This window comes from Mytilus edulis, chromosome 12 (assembly GCF_963676685.1).
Source record: "Mytilus edulis chromosome 12, xbMytEdul2.2, whole genome shotgun sequence".
Taxonomy (NCBI): Eukaryota; Metazoa; Mollusca; class Bivalvia; order Mytilida; family Mytilidae; genus Mytilus; species Mytilus edulis.
Window position 1 is genome coordinate 70,921,926 of NC_092355.1, and position 18,266 is coordinate 70,940,191.

At 34.7% G+C, this 18,266-nt stretch overlaps 1 protein-coding gene across 1 annotated transcript in view; it reads right to left on the reverse strand.

Annotated features, from left to right (window-relative positions):
• Nucleotides 1-561: 561 nt before the first annotated feature.
• Nucleotides 562-18,266, reverse strand: part of LOC139499041 (uncharacterized) — a 25,198-nt gene continuing 7,493 nt past the window's right edge. Inside the window, exons 2-3 of the mRNA XM_071287704.1 lie at nt 2,051-5,588; nt 562-1,977 (exon numbers count right to left, since the gene is read on the reverse strand). Coding sequence (XP_071143805.1) covers nt 3,272-5,458 — 2,187 coding nt within the window. The 5' untranslated portion in view covers nt 5,459-5,588 and the 3' untranslated portion in view covers nt 562-1,977; nt 2,051-3,271. The remainder of the gene's footprint in view (nt 1,978-2,050; nt 5,589-18,266) is intronic.

Below are 18,266 nucleotides of genomic sequence, written 5' to 3' on the forward strand. Positions count from 1 at the left end.
ATTCAGTTTCTTTGAATTTTGTTTCTAACACAAAACTTTTCTTTCGTTCTCAAAATAAAATATTAATATTTTCATCAACAATTTCAAAAAGTTCTAGTTTTGTATTTGTCTTTAAAAATGTAATTTCAATGGTTGTTTTCACACATAATCATGTTTTAAACATTTGCCGATCTTAATAAAATGTACTAATAGTTTCTCAATACAAAAATCAACATGGTCTTTTATTTAATTAAAAGATAAAGGAAGATGTGGTGTGAGTGTCAATGAGACAACTCTCCATCCAAATGACAATTAAAAAAAGTAAATCATTATAGATATAAGGAGATGTGGTGTGAGTGCCAATGAGACAACTCTTCATCCAAATAACAATTAAAAAATGTAAACCATTATAGATAAAGGAAGATGTGGTCTGAGTGCCAATGAGACAACTCTCCATCCAAATAACAATTAATAAAAGTAAACCATTATAGATATAGGAAGATGTGGTGTGAGTGCCAATGAGACAATTTTCCATCCAAATAACAATTAATAAAAGTAAACCATTATAAAAATCAAATCAAATCAAATCAAATCAAATATTTTATTATAGTCTCACCTCTCTACATGTACAATACAAACATGAACACAATATATATATACAACATGTTTTAATTAAAAGTACAAAACAATCTTAAAAACATTCGAGAGCCACTCTTAAAAGAGTTATGAGAGACTTTTAACATAAAAAAGGACAGCTCGATAAAAATATAAAACATTTTTTATCTATATAAAACATTCTTCCTTTGAATTAAAATATCATGGCAGATTTTGGCCGAATAAAAGCATAAATTTTTATTTGTAAATAAAAATATAAATTTTTCATCATCATTTAAGTCTAAAATATCAATATTAAAAGAAACTGCTCTAGTAAAAACCTCTTGTCTTGCCTGTGAATATAAAGGGCATTTGAGTAAAACATGTTTCTCATCTTCAATGAGTTTCTGTTGTATACATGAATCATTAAAACAAAATCTATTTTCACTTAAAACCCCTTCATATCTGCCTGTTTCAATTCTAATCGGCGCCACACCACATCGAAATTTAGCATAGGCGCTTTTATATTTTCCTGGCATATGAACACTTAAATAATGTTCTTTATAATATTCTTGTTTAAATAATCTATATGTACGCAGTTTACTGCGATCATTTGTGTTTATATCATTACACCATTTTCTCTTGTACATATCAAAAACATTACTTTCAATATTCTTAATATCATTTTTACTAGAAGTACAGTTTATATTACAAAAATTTTCAATATTAAGTTCTCTAAATTTACTATGAACTCTAAAATTCCAGTTTTTAATTTTACTGTTACATATTCTATTTGCCCATAAAAACACTTTTTATTAAGTCTGGTATCATTCATTTTCAAAAATCTTGACCAATTTCTAAAAATACAGGTCAATGTGCGGCCTTCAACACGGAGCCTTGGCTCAAAATAAACAACAAGCTATGAAGGACCCCAACACTACTAGTGTAAAACCATTCAAACTTTTTGGACTCGCGTATACAAATGTATCTCTTTTACAGACTAGACATAAGTATTCATGTTTTCGAAGTTCTGACCGAAACATATCGATATAGGCTATATGCTTTAAAATGTAGTGTTTGTCCAAGTTGCCTGATAATTTTGGATATATATTAAAATATAGTTATATTTCAAGACATGAAGAAAATTTAACTTTTCTACAAGATTATACGTTTTCATTAGCGATTTTAAACTCTGCGGAGTGGATCATACATTCAGTTAATAAGGTGCATGTAAAACTTTTAAATTTTGGAAACTAGTAACTATGCAAATGCATTATGATGTCAGAATTCTATAAAATAAGTTAGTAAGTCAATTGTTTATTATAGTTACATGAGTAAATATGTACAGATTATAAACATATGATATATGATAAATATTTATACACCTGGCCTAATGGAACTTTTGTTGACGAAAGGAAATTTCAAAAATAAATAAACATTAAATATTTTTAAACAAAAATTGAAGCGTTAGATACATGTATGCAAATATTTTATAAAGTCAAGTGTTATACAGCAACTGGCGTCTTAAGGAAATGTACAAACTATTTGTTATGGTTATTCGCTTATGTGGAAAGTCATTAAAAAGCTCAATTTGTCAGCATGATTCAAATGAGTGAAGTTTTCTTCAAATAAACAAATACCAAAAAGGCTAATTCGAAATCCAATATACAATGGGCAATCAAACATAAAATGGAGCTCACTGTCAGTGTCCGGCTGATTTTTACAAATATGCTCAGTCTTTCTTCTACACAGTTTCTAGTATGTCCTTAACCCTTAACTTCACTAAACCAATTACTTTTACAGCGATCATAGTCAAATAATACTTAATGCTAATTTGGTGATGCGATAGCTGTCAAATCGAATGAGTTTAATCCAGTATCTCACAATATTGATCCAACGCCGATACTGGCTCGGGATCCAGTCGATAAATACTCTTCTGAGATGGATGTGAATCGTAATGATCATCTGCATTTGACACTATGTATAATTCGGTGAATTTACTAGCGCTCGTCACTTTAGTAATTTACGAATCGGTTTCTTTATTGACGAAAGTATTTTCAAGTCAATTTGTAATTAAAATCTATTAAAATCGATTTCGTCACTTAAATTTTGAAAGTGTATAAATATTGTCGCATTAAAATACTATAAATCTACCCGTTTTTATGATTCTGACAACTTTATGACCTCCAGGTAATTAACATTTGCAACAGGTGTTACACGTTGTGATAAAAATTAATTCACTAATCGCCATTGGATGGGTCACTAATCCGTAAATTATTAATTAACCTCATAATTTACCATAATAAATAACAGTATTATATATATTTTATTCAGTTAGCATTATTAGCGAAATTATTATTTATTGAACATTCAGTATTCTATCTGACAGGATAACTTAAATGGAAATATCAAACTTTGAAATACTTTCACACACTTTCTAAAAGAATATTTTTTTTTGTGGATAAATTGAATAAATTATTTTGTTCTTAAAGATGATATTCATATAAAATTGATATAAGCTATGTGTGATATTTTTCATTCCATTAAAATCATTTATATTTAAAAAAATATAAAACAAAATATTAAAGTCATTGTTAAGCAATTAAGATTAACGTATTAAATGCATTATGTATCCACTCATCCATTAATTTTGGCCAACAAGCTTAAGAACATTTGTTTTAAAAAATATTTTGAGAGGTCATATTTCATTTACATCGTCATGCATTTCATTTGAAATGTGAGTGACACGTTCAAAATAAAGTGAGCCACTAATAGTGAAGGTTCTCTGTTCCGGAGGGCATTCATATGTAAATATATGAGGTTCGTCAAACCATTGGTTTTCAAATCTATCCCACTTCTTCAAGTCGCACCACGTAATGATGAATCTCATTACTTTGAAATAAACTTTAACATCCTCTGCATCAATTGGAATTTCTATAGCAGTTCCACTGCCAGATGTTTCTTTTTGCAGTGGTTTGTTATTGCATCTATATTCTACAATCATCTTAGATTTCCATAACCCTTCTGATATATATTTGAATCGAGCACTTGGTTCTGCGTATATGCAACTACTATCTTTGCTTTCAGATATCTCTGTATTTGAATCACCTTTAACACTGTTTGCATCAAAATAAACATCTCCATTACTATCAGTACTAACACAGTGGTCAGGAAGTTGATTGTTTTTTACTTTAACAGTTGTGTCAGCCAATGTCAATCTTGACATTTCGTCTATTTCACATCTGATTCTTTGTCGTTTATGTTGTTTCGATTCCGTCTCGATCTTGTTGGAATCCAATCTCCCAACTTTATCTACATCTTGTTCATTGACTGTTCCATTGAATGTTTCTACATCGGCAGTACTATCAACAATATCTATATCGTTGCTGTTTACTTTTCGATTGACTTCCATTTCAGTATCAACGTGATCGGCTGTAGTTGACATAACACCAGAAGCTACATCCCTCAAGACGTTTACTACTAGATTAGTTCCGATCCCCGTAATGTGCTCACTTATTGGTCGATTTTCAAGATCGTCGTCCAATCGCTCTTCAATGATACCTGTGACTGCCCCAAGTACAGAAACTGTACTTTTGTTAGTTACAGCCTTTGCTAAACCTTTTGAAAGCGACACACCATATTTCCTTAAACCTGGAACTAACTTGTCTTCTATATTAGTAGAAGATACTTCTGCCGATATACCAGCTACACCTCCAGAAACTGCCCCAACAGCTGATCCTGTTGCTGCTCCTATAACTGCACCAACTACTGCATGGCCAACGACTTGTTTCCATGTTAAGTCAACACCATCAATGAATTTCTTTTCAGCGTCGGCAGCAAGAGACAATGAAACCCCTCCAACAGCAGCTGAACTTGCACCAATTCCTACAAACTGTCCTATCGTTGCAGCAGAAGCTTGAGTTGCAGCACTGCCTATGCCTACGATGCCAGCTGCAATTCCAACACCAGCTCCACCTGTAATTGCTCCACCAATAAATCCAAATGCGAAACTTTTACCATAGTCCCCCAAGTCACATCCTTTCTCGATACTCTTTTGTTTAAAAGTTCTCAAAAAACTTTGAATCCCTCCAAAAAGAAGACCAGACCCTAAAGTTCCACATATACCAAAAATAGGTGCTGCTGCCCCAGCAGTCAATACACTTAGAAGCAATCCACCAACAGACATACTAAAGGAAAGTGCCATCATGCCCATTCGTTTTTTATAGTTTAATTTTTGTTCTTCAGTCTCACATTCACTTTTAAAAATTGATTTCCACCTAGATTTAGAAAGCCACCCTTCACTATAGTTAGCTTTGTTATGATAATCAGCTCTCTTTTCACGATCTCTAAGGATATCGAAAGCAAGTATCACTTTGCGTGCCATGTCATGATCACCAAGATTCCCAGCGGTGTCTGAATGCCAACGTCGAATTTCTCTTTGGAAAGCCTGTTTTATTGTTTTATCTTGTTCTTCCTTGCTTAACCTACGTATTTCATTGAAGTTCAAATTTAGTATCTCATATAGATTTCTCCCCCCGTTTATTTCTCCTTCTTTTCCAATGTTCAGTTTCCGAATACATATGGTTTTTTCCAATTCGTGGTCTTCTAAATCATTTTCCTTCACATCGTTAATATCAAAAATAGTGAAATGTACATCTTTTTCCCATTTCCTTACATCGACCACTGTTTTTTTACTTTGTTGGTAGTTTACTTGAATCTCAAATTGAAATCTGTTTACGGAACGATACAGGTAGGTCTGTCCAGCCTTCACGATCTTAGATGAATATGATATCCAACACAGTAGGTCATGTATTGAATATAAGTATAATATAACATCATAGTCGTTGGTATTATTCTTTACTAGAACAGATTTAAAATCGCTCATTTTGTTGTGCTTTGATACACACACTGTATGCAGAATTAAGATAAATAAATAAGTATAAAGAAAACGAATCTTGACAAATGCAATATGAGTTGTTAATCTAGGATACTGAATTGAAGGTTTCCTAACATTTCTGTGAAAAAAGAGAAACAAATCATTTGTTTTATGAATTGAGGTGAACAAATAATAATGATAAAGATAGAAAATAAATATTAAAAAACAAAACAAAAACATAAAATTTGTTAAACTTCTAAGGCTTCTACAACTGGTTTCAACTTCATACCTTTGTTCCGTCGGCTAAGTAGACGTATTTTTGTACATAATTTAATCCTCAAGTATCTTTCACAAAAAGAGCCACATTTCTAAAATGAATGCTTTATATTCTGTTTCATGTCTTCACCCAAAGAACATAACATAACTCCTAGACATCGATACAATCTTTGAGGCATATTTCGAAAATTCACCGTGACACATGAAAAATTCAATTAAGGTTCATCATAAGGAATTGAAAAATATGGCCGTGTTTACACCTCAAAAATTACTATGAGTACAGACAAACTGGTACATTCAGGAAAGTTTTAAGGCATGGCAGGAACTAGATATATAAAAGTTATATGAAGTCTACGTTTCAGAAAATGAAAAACTTACCTGCATTTTGATGTGCATTTTTTTCCAGTCTGCAGAAGATAGCAAAATAAACAAACACCCGAGTTTCATTTGATACGGTCCACTCAGTTACACAGTTTAAACCTGTTAAATCACCTATTGTTTACAGGTGTCTATTGTCCATCTATTGTCCATTTAAATCAATACTACTCACAACATTGATTATATGAGGGGAGCTTCTCAATCGTTTTCACTACTTAGTTAATTTTTGCACCTTCTGCAGGAACGAAAAAAAATGGATAGCAAAATCTAGAAAAGTTACTAATTTTTCGAAACATAAAATGCATTTAAAATTTATATATCTAGTTCCTGCCATCCCTTAAAACTGTTGCAGGTGTATAGGTTAGCCTGTACTCAGAGTAAAATTTGGGGTGTAAATACGGCCATTTTAGCCAAAAGGTTATGATGAACCTTAAGGTTCATGTGGACCCTATGCCTAAAATGGTCGTATTTTCACCTCAAAATTTACTCTGAGTACAGACAAACCTGCGCATCTGTAACAAATTTCAGGCATAGCATGCCCTAGATAAATGAAGTTTAAGTATGTTTTATGTTTTAGAAAAATAATAACTTACCAGGATTTTGCCGTGCACTTTTTTTCATTCCTCCAGAAGGCGCCAAAATAAACTAAGTTGGGAAACAGGTTTGAGAACTTCCCCACAGGTAAAAATTAAAGTGAGCATTTTTAATTGACATGGACATTAGATGGACAATAGATACCTGACAATAATTGGTTATTTAAACTGTGTACCTGAGTGGACCATATCAAGGTAAACTCAACTGTTTGTTAATTTTATCACCTTCTGCAGAGACGAAAAAAAGTGTACGGCAAAATCCAGTTAACTTAAGGATTTTCTAAACTATACAATGCGTTTGAGTTCTATTTATCTGGGGCATGCTATGCCTTAAAACATTTCCAGATGCACAGGTTTGCATGTACTCAGAGAAAAGTTTGAGGTGAAAATACGGCCATTTTAGCCATAGGGTCCACATGAACCTTAAGCATTAACCACACTGGTAAAAAAATTCTAGAATGGATGAAGCAGGTCTATCTTGTTATCTTAGACCTTTCTTTCGCAAAAAAATATAGTTCAAGTCTATCCTTTGTATAAACAAACTGCTGTGGATTCATTATTATTCGTTAGATACCAATTTTCGTGGGTTTCGTGGGTACATTTGATGATCAACCAATGTGTCAGTTACTGATTAGTGCTAGGTATACGACATTTTTGAATGCTAGTGATTTTTTTAAACAAATTTGTAAGCCTGCATGAAGTAAAAAAAAACGAAGATCAAAGAATTCAACTTCATTTATAACATTTATATGCAAATGGTGTTGTTTAAAATTTAGACCATCCCAGGCTCTGTTGTTTTCTACATTATTCAAATCCGAAAGTGATTCCAGTAATATATGTCACATCTGGTTTCCGGTTATATATTTTGAACTCAGAGAAAACTCTGCATCTTACATTTGTCTTATAAACATCAAGACTTGATCATATTCCAACTACGAGTATATATAACAGTCATGGCTAAAATCAAAGCTTGGGTACGTTAATTAAGTCACGGCGGATGTGCTCTAGTTGCACGTGAAGATAACAAAGAAAGATGAATTTAACATTTATACTTCAAGAAATACAATCATATTCCTAGGTTTAGAAAGACCTATAAATGTATAATATTTTTTATTTATATGTCTCAACTGTAGAATCTCGACATTTAATTGTAAAGATTAACATGTGTATAAGAAACTAAATTTTCAGCTATTGATATACTAGTACACAACCTGAACAATTGAATGAATGGTTTTTACATATAATTTAATGCAAACAGAAACATATTATCTACCATAATTGTTTTTTTTTCTTTTATATTCTTTTAAAAATGAGAAAATTGTTTTTTTAAATGGGATAATTAGTTATGTTAAACATTTCAAATATAGATATAGATGCAACAATCTGTAAAATATTTTGGGATGCAATGAATAACAAAGAAGCTAAATTCATTAAATATAAAAAAGAAGATGTGGTATGATTGCCAATGAGACAACTATCCACACAAGACCAAAATGACACAAACATTAACAACTATAGGTTACCGTACGGCCTTCAACAATGAGCAAAGCCCATACCGCATAGTGAGCTATAAAAGGCCCCGATAAGACAATGTAAAACAATTTAAACGAGAAAACTAACGGCCTTATTTATGTAAGAAAATGAACGAAAAACAAATATGTAACACATAAACAAACGACAACCACTGAACTACAGGCTCCTGAATTGGAACAGGCACATACATGAATAATGTGGCGGGGTTAAACAATGCTCCCCTTAACCTGGGACAGTGGTATAACAGTACAACACAATAACGAACTATAAAAATCAGTTGAAAAAGGCTTAACTCATCAGATAGACAAAAATTACAAGTGTACGTGGCCGGGTACTTATACATCCCGACAAAAAAAGACACAATGAACAGATCTGAGAGTACTCGCAGTTATCTGACAGCTAGTTCAAAACCACTAACAACGTATAAAAAAAAATCATGCCTCTAAGACTAAACACAAGTATGGACTTCACCATTTTGCAACTTATTACATAACCATTAACTATGGAATGATTATGTCATAATGAAAGTATCACAATTAGAAAGATTGATTCTTCTTCTTTCTTTTGGTATCTCATTTTTAGCTCACCGGGCGTGTTTGGCTTATAACTCAAAAACCAAAGCATTTAGAGCAAATCTGACAGGAGTAGAATTGATTATCAGGTCAAGATCTATCTGCCCTGAAATTTTCAGATGAATCAGACGAACCATTGTTGGGTTGCTGCCCCTAAATTGGTAATTTTAAGGAAATTTTACTGTTTTTGGTAATTATCTTGAATATTATTATAGATGGATATAAACTGTAAACAGCAATAATGTTCAGCAAAGTAAGATTTACAAATAAGTCAACATGACCAAAATGGTCAGTTGACCCCTTTAGGAGTTATTGCCCTTTATAGTAAATTTTTAACCATTTTTCGTAAATCTCCATGATCTTTAACATAAATCTTCTCCTCTGAAACTGCTGAGCCAAATTGAACCAAACTTGGCCACACTCATCATTGATGTATTTTGTTTAAAATTTGTGTTTTTTGACCCGGCCAACCAACCAAGATGACCGCCATGGCTAAAAATAGAACATTGAGGTTAAATGCAGTTTTTGGTTATTACTCAAAAACCAAAGCATTTAGAGCAAATCTGACAAGGGGTAAAATTGTTTATCTGGTCAAGATCTGTCTGCCCTGAAATTTTAAGATGAAAGGGACAACCCGTTGTTAGGTTGCTGCCCCTGAATTGGTAAATAGCAATAATGTTCAGCAAAGTAAGATTTACAAATAAGTCAACAGGACCAAAATGGTCAGTTGACCTCTTTATGAGTTATTGCCCTTTATAGTCAATTTTTAACCATTTTTTTGTAAATCTTAGTTAACTTTTACAAAAATCTTCTTCTCTGAAACTACTAGGCCAAATTTTACCAAACATAGCCAGAATCATTATAAGCTATCTAGTTTAAAAATTGTGTTTTGTGACTGGGCAAACCAACCAAGATGGCTGCTACGGCTAAAAATAGAACATAGGGGTAAAATGCAGTTTTGGCTTATTTCTTAAAAACCAAAGCATTTAGAGCAAATCTGACAGGCGTAAAATTGATTTTCAGGTCAAGATCAATCTGCCCTGAAATTTTCAGATGAATCAGACAACTGGTTGTTAGGATGCTGCCCCTAAATTGGTAATTTTAAGGAAATTTTTCTGTTTTGGGTTATTATCTTGAATATTATTATAGATAGAGATAAACTGTAAACAGCAATAATGTACAGCAATTGAAGACTCAAAAATAAGTCAAATGACCAAAATGGACAATTGACCCCCTAAGAAGTTATTGTCCTTTATAATCAATCTTTAACAATTTTCATAAAATTTGTAAAATTTTACTAACATTTTCCACTGAAACTACACGGACAAGTTCATTATAGATAGAGATAATTGTAAGCAGCAAGAATGTTCAGTAAAGTAAGATGTACAAACACATCACAATCACCTAAACACAATTTTGTCATGAACTGTCTGCTTCCTTTGTTTAATATACATATACCAAGGTGAGCGACACAGGCTCTTTAGAGCCTCTAGTTAAAATTTAAAGAAAGATGAGTGGGGTTACGTCAGTTTAGAGATGTCTGATTGGGGATGAAAAATCTTTGTACTGTGCTACCTTAAATGACAACAGTGACTGACTATTCAATTGCACCGTATATCGATTATTGTATTTTCATTATACATTGTAATATGTCTACGTTAAAGTCATAAGAAACGAGTGACCGGTGAAAAATAATGTTATTCCATTTCTTGAACCAATGCATACAAACATCATAAACTTAGTCTTTTGTGTACGATTTTATCATTTGTACATTTCGTATAATCGTCAATTTATTTTTCAATCGGTGAGTGTTGTTGTGAAAATATGGCAGGTAATTAAAGTTCGTGTTTTGAAGCCAAAGTTTAAGGATTGTCACCTGTTTGTCAACAATCAACCAAAAAAGCATGATTATTGAGCACGTGTTTAACATGTGCAATCGGATAATAGTTTATTCTAAGGACATACATGCGTATTGCAATCACCGGATTTTTACGAGATGGGTCACACTAAGGTCAATGAGCTTACGGACAATATATGTCGGGAAATTGCCGAAAGGAAGCAACTACAATAAAATAAACTTCTTCTAAATATGAACAGATTAAAGATTTTTTTTTCAGAAAAAAGTATATGTACATAAGTTTTATAATGAAAACTATCAATTGAGTTTAAAAAAAAAACATATTTTTTTTTAAGCATTTTTTTTTTAAATTTGTGGTTTCTTATGACTTTAAACAGCACGTTTAACTAACTTAAAATGTTTAACTGTTATGCATTTCCTCCTTTTGCATTATCATTACCAGGGAGACTAGGTTCAATCGTACTGTGACACTGTGTTTCGATGGAGTAATAGCTGCACGGGTTCAAAATTTTACGAATTTATACAAGATGCTCTAATTGTTGGTAACAAGGGACAGACGGGCGTTTTAAAGTATCCCACTAAGAAAGGTTATGTCCTAGATGTTTTGGGGTTAACTGGGAAATCTGTGGGCGATTCGTTTAAAAGAAAAACCATCAATATACAGTAATTATGGGAAATTATTTAAGAAATAATTGATGCAAGCTATACGTTATTGTAGTTTAAACATGGGTAGGTAACATCATCTTGATTATTTTTGCCCGAGCTATAGTGAACTACAATAAAGTATAGCTTGCATCAATTATTTCGATTTTGATTGGGACAATAAAGGTAATTTCTATGTCCGATGTGTATAAGGATAAAGCGATTGTGTTGGCTCTTCCATGAACCTCCCCGCAAAGACGCGATAACGTAAATATGGCACGCTGGAACCACATAAATAGATAATCACAATTCATCGGGGTCAATGATAGATTATCGGTCGACCATTATAGATGTACGGCGTAAAGTATACTTTACGGTCGACCGTCACAAATGGTCTAATTAATGTGACTCGTGCGCAGACAATGATAGTTACTTCTTTGATAATGCATTAACAGTTGATAAGTTGAATTGTTTCGACAAATATATTTATGTACGTGGCGGAAGAATTTTATCGTATGATAATTCTATTAATATAACAATAGAATTGTAACATGTTTATGAACCCGAGTGTATTTAAATACGGTGGACTCGAATTGAAATTATCGATAAGGGCGTTGACCATTCGCATGTACACACGTAGTTTTTGTTAGTTAAACTCAAGCACATATATATTCGAAAACAGTATTAAATGTACTTTTTGTAACATTTTTGTTTGTTTTTTTGTAGATTGTTGAGACAACCTTTTTAAATTTATTTAAACAGAGGACGTATATATATTCTGTGATGTGGACTGTATTTGCAAAATTACAAACATTTGTAATTTGTTGTTCATTTGATAAACATGTATTGTAATGATTTGGTATAATATAAAAGAGAATGGTCATCGTGCCTGACATGTTCTAAAACTAGTGTTTTAGTTATTTATATATGAATGAGATAAGAAAAAGATTGGGCCGAGGTATATAGAAATTATATAGTCTAGTACATAAATAATTTATGTTCGTTTGAACGAAGAGAATTTAGAAAATAATGATAGTTAACCTCGACCAAGTGAATTAAACCACAAATCGTAAATTCGATAATTCTAGATGAAACCGGAAATGCTAGTCAATTGTAAAATCGATTTTGATTAGCTGTCATTTTTTATCTTTGGAAGTTAATTCATTAAACAAAAGTTACCCTTTCTATAATCAACGGGTGTTTTAAAAAAATAAATTTCGGTATACAACGAATTCGAACTGAACTATTGCCGGCTGGCCAAACTAAGAAATTCTCCACATCGACCATTATACCAGGGGTAGAAGTTGTTAATGCCTCTAAAATAGCTCATAGAACTTATGCCCTAGACTCGTACGAGTTTGTTATTAGTGGGTTATAAAGAGAGATATAGTATCCCGGTATGCAACGAATTCGAACTGAAATATTGCCGGCTGGCCAAACTAATAGATTCTCCAGATCGACCCTTATACCAGAGGTAGAGGTCGGTATTTTCTCTAAAATTGCACACAGCACTCATGCCCTAGACCCGTACGAGTTAGTCAGGACAGGATAAGGGGGGTACCCTGGTCTATCATAAATTCAAAAATGAACTATTGCCGGCCGGCCAAATTGAGAGATTCTCCACATCGACCATTCTACCAGAGGTAGAGGTTGGAATTGCCTCTAAAACGGCTCATAGGCACTTATGCCTTAGACATGTACGAGTTAGTCAGAAAAGGATAAGGAGGGTACCCTGGTATATCACAAATTCGAAAATGAACTATTGCCGGCTGGCCAAACGAATAGATTCTCTACGTGGGTAATGATACCAGAGGAAGAGGTACTTATTGCTTTTAAAATGGCCCATAGCACTTATACCCTAGACCCTTACGAGTTTGTCAGTAGAGGGTTAAAAGGGGGGATATGGTATACAACGAATTCAAACTGAACTATTGCCGGCTGGACAAACTAAGAGATTCTCCACATCGAACATTATACCAGAGGTAGAGGTTGGTATTGCCTCTAAAATGGCGTATAGAACTTATGCCCTAGACCCGTACGAGTAAGTCAGGAAAGGATAATGGGGGGTACTCTGGTCTATCACAAATTCGAAAATGAACTATTGCCGGAAAAGGTACTTATTGCCTTTAAAATGGCCCAAAGCACTTATACCCTAGACCCGTACGAGTTTGTCAGTAGAGGGTTGAAAGGGGGATATGGTCTCCCGGTATACAACGAATTCGAACTGAACTATTGCCGGCTGGCCAAACTAAGAGATTCTCCACATCGACCATTATACCAGAGGTAAAGGTTGGTATCGCCTAAAAAATGGCCCATAGCACTTATGCCCTAGACCCTTACGAGTTTGTCAGTAGAGGGTTCAAAGGGGGGATATGGTATTATCGTTTACAAAGAATTCAAACTGAACTATCACCGGCTGACCAAACAAAGAGATTCTTCACATCGACCATTATACCAGAGGAAGAGGTTGGTATTGCCTCTAAAATGGCTCATAGCACTTATGCCATAGACCCGTAGGAGTTAGTCTGGAAAGAATAAGGGGGATACCATGGGATATCACAAATTGGACCAGAGGCTCTCAAGAGTCTGTGTCGCACACCTTTGTTTATGTGCATATTAAACAATGGACACAGATAAATGCATAAAACGCTTTTTCAAATAAATGTCTCTTCATTGATGTCCGATACCAAAATATATGGTAACCCTAAACTTGTAATTATTTGATTGTAATAGTGAATTATTAACTAAAAAGATCAATTTGTATATACAACTAACAAAGACCAACTAAAAAAGTTATTCAAATATCGGACAAGGCATCAAAGTTTTGTATAAGAAAGGCATATTCCTTTATTTAAAATAACTTCAAAAATATATAACGTCAAATTTAATACTGTAACACAATTTCCGTATGTTCATGCCCGTACCGATGTGCCGGATTTTGGGCTGGGGACTAACAGTTTTTCAGCAGAGGTATAGACCCCGTAATAGACACTAAAATAGCATAAGGTATAGCCAACTTACTAAGATCAACTTACAATTGAGGAAAGCGAAAACGTGTACATGTTACTTTAGTTGCCAGCATTTAAAGTTAGAAGACGCTGAAAATTACGAATCGATGAGGGGTTCCATTGAGTTATACGTTCGTCCAACTAATTTAAAAAAAAATGGTGTATTGAGTCTTTTTTAATCAGACGTGCAAAATGTTTGATGTCTATTATGAATGAAAGGGTACAGTCTGAAATCTCGATTCACCTGGAGAAGAGCGCTTTCCAACTAAAAAAAAGCCAAAGAAAATTGGAATGAAATGAGTATTTATTTATGCTTATACATACACAAAACGGATATGATTGGAGTGCGAATGAAAATTGTTTTAATATCGATCGTATTCTTATGAAAAGGTCGATAGCTGTCAGCAATACAGATCACACAAAGTTCCGCTACGTGAATGTGTATTTAAATATTTGAGCCATTAATATTAAACAAACAATTTTATCTGAATTAACAATTCAATGCAATGTTATATTGATGTTATTCGTGCGTCTTTCGTGGTTACAGATTGCACACATTCGCCTTTTCCCTACTGAACTAGTATTAGAAGAAACGAAATATTTTCACTTGTTTTCCAATCCATTGTATTGTATTTATGTATGCATTTATTTATCTGTTTCTGAAAAAAATATTGTTTACACTAAAATATGTCAAGGTATATGAAAAATCCATGCACTATTGTTCATATCAAATTTCTAAATATGGTATCGGAACTGTCCGCATTTTTGTTTTTAGATAGGACCATAGAAGGAAACATAAATTATAAGTGGACAGTTTCAATAAAACAGGAAATGATACTTACAATTGTATGAGGAAGGGGATATTGTAATAACAAAACAATGTCGCAATAACATGGGATCTGATTGTTTTCCTCTTTGTATTCGTCATATAAATACATATTTTTAAACGTTTTCTAATTTTCGTATATTATACAAGCTCACTTTCAAAATCATCAAACAGACTGTTTCATTTAAAAATGATACGTTAACTTAGACATTTGTTTTACAACCTAAACATACTTATGCAATGAGGCGATATTTTTTTAATCAAATCTTCTTGAAGAGCATGCCTTAAACGTGTACAGGCGGAAACTCAGTTGAAATCGAACAAAATAATCAAAGCTCTATATATACCATATCCCCCGTTTTAACCGTCTACTTACAAACTCGTACGGGTCTAGGGTATAAGTGCTATGGGCCATTTTGAAGGCAATAAGTACCTCTTCCTCTTGTATCATTGCCTACGTGGAGAATCTCTGCGTTTGGTCAGTCGGCAATAGTTCATTTTCGAATTTGTGATATACCAGGGTACCCCCTCTTATCCTTTCCTGACTAACTCGTACGAGTCTAGGGCATAAGTGCTATGCGCCATTTTACAGACAATACCAACCTCTACCTCTGGTATAATGGTCGATGTGGAGAATCTCTTAGTTTGGCCAGCCGGCAGTAGTTTAGTTCGAATTCGTTGTATACCGCGATACCATATCCCCCGTTTTATCCCTCTACTGACAATCTCGTACGGGTCTAAGGTATAAGAGCCATGTGCCATTTTAAAGGCAATAAGTACCTCTTCCTCTGGTATCATTGCTCTCGTGGAGAATCACTTCGTTTGGCCAGCCGCAAATAGTTCATTTTCGAATTTGTGATATACCAGGATACCCTCCCTTATCCTTTCCTGACTAACTCGTACGGACTCTAAAGTGACACTTTTAGAGGCAATACCAAATTCTACCTCTGGTATAATGGTCGATGAGGAGAATCTCTTAGTTTGGCCAGCCGGCAATAGTTTAGTTCGAATTCGTTGTATACCGGAATACCATATCCCCCGTTTTATCCCTCTACTGACAATCTCGTACGGGTCTAGGCTATAAGTGCTATGGACCATTTTAAAGGCAATAAGTACTTCTTCCTCTGGTATCATTGCCCACGTTGAGATTAATCTCTTCATTTGGCCAGCAGGCAATAGTTCAGTTCGAATTAGTTGTATACCGGGATACCATATCCCCCCTTTTAACCCTCTACTGACAAACTCGTACGGGTCTAGGGTATAAGTGCTATGGGCCAATTTGAAGGCAATAAGTACCTCTTCCTCTGGTATTGTTTCCCACGTCGAGAATCTCTGCGTTTGGCCAGTCGGCAATAGTTCATTTCGAATTTCTGATATACCAGGGTACACTCCCTCTCATCCTTTCCTGACTAATTCGTACGGGTCTAGGGCATAAGTGCTATGGAATTTTAGAGGCAATACCAACCTCTACCTTTGGTAAAATGGTCGTTGTGGAGAATATCTTAGTTTGGCCAACCGGCAATAGTTCAGTTCGAATTCGTTGTATACCGGGATACCATATCCCCCCTTTTAACTCTCTACTGACAAACTCGTATGGGTCTAGGGTATAAGTGCTATGGACCATTTTAAAGGCAATAAGTATCTCTTCCTCTGGTATCATTTCCCATGTTGAGAATCTCTTCGTTTGGCCAGTCGGCAATAGTTCATTTTCTAATTTGTGATATACCAGGGTACCCCCCTCTTATCCTTTCCTGACTAACTCGTACGGGTCTAGGGCATAAGTGCTCTGAGCCATTTTAGAACCAATACCAACCTCTACCTCTATTTTAATGGTCGATGTCAAGAATCTCTTAGTTTGGCCAGCCGGCAATAGTTCAGTTCGAATTCGTTGTATACCGGGATCCCATATCCCCCCTTTTAACCCTCTACTGACAAACTCGCACGAGTCTAGGTTATAAGTGCTGTGAGCCATTTTAGAACCAATACCAACCTCTACCTCTGGTATAATGGTCGATGTCAAGAATCTCTTAGTTTGGCCAGCCGGCAATAGTTCAGTTCGAATTCGTTGTATACCGGGATCCCATATCTCCCCTTTAACCTTCTACTGACAAACTCGAACGGGTCTAGGGTATAAGTGCTAGGGACTATTTAAAGGCAATAAGTACCTCTTCCTCTGGTATCATTGTCCACGTGGAGAATCTCTTCGTTTGGCCAGCCGGCAATAGTTTATTTTCGAATTTGTGATATACCAGGGTACCCCCCCTCCCCTTATCCTTTCCTGGCAAACTCGTACGGGTCTAGGGCATAAGTGTCATGGACACTTTTAGAGGCAATACCAAACTCTACCTCTGGTATAATGGTCGATGTGGAAAATATCTTAGTTTGGCCAGCCGGCAATAGTCCAGTTCGAATTCGTTGTATACCGGGATACTATATCCTCCTTTTAAACCTCTACTGACAAACTCGTACAGGTCTTAGGTGTTAGTGCTATGAGCCATTTTAAAGGCAATAAATACCTCTTCCTCTGGTATCATTGCCCACGGGGAGAATCCCTTCCTTTGCCCAGCCTTCAAAAGTTCATTTTCGAATTTGTGATATTCTAGGGTAACCCCCTTAACTTTTCCTGACTTACTCGTACGGGTCTAGGGCATAAGTGCTATGGGCCATTTTTTAGGCAATACCAACCTCTACCTCTGGTATAATGGTCGATGTGGAGAATCTCTTAGTTTGGCCAGCCGGCAATAGTTCAGATCGAATTTGTTGTATACCGGGATTCCATACCCCCTTTTAACCCTCTACTGACGAACTTTTACGGGTCTAGGGTATAAGTGCTATGGGCCATTTTAAAGGCAATAAGTACCTCTCTCTTCCTCTGGTATCATTGCCCACGGGGAGAATCTCTTAGTTTGGCCAGCCGGCAATAGTTCATTTTTGAATGTGTGATATACTAGGGTACCCCTCCTCCCCTTAACATTTCCTGACTAACTCGTACGGGTCTAGGGCATAAGTGCTATGGACTATTTTTTATGCAATACCAAAATCCTACCTCTGGTATTATGGTCGATGTGGAGAATCTCTTAGTTTGGCCAGCCGGCAATAGTTTAGTTCGTATTAGTTGTATACCGGGATAC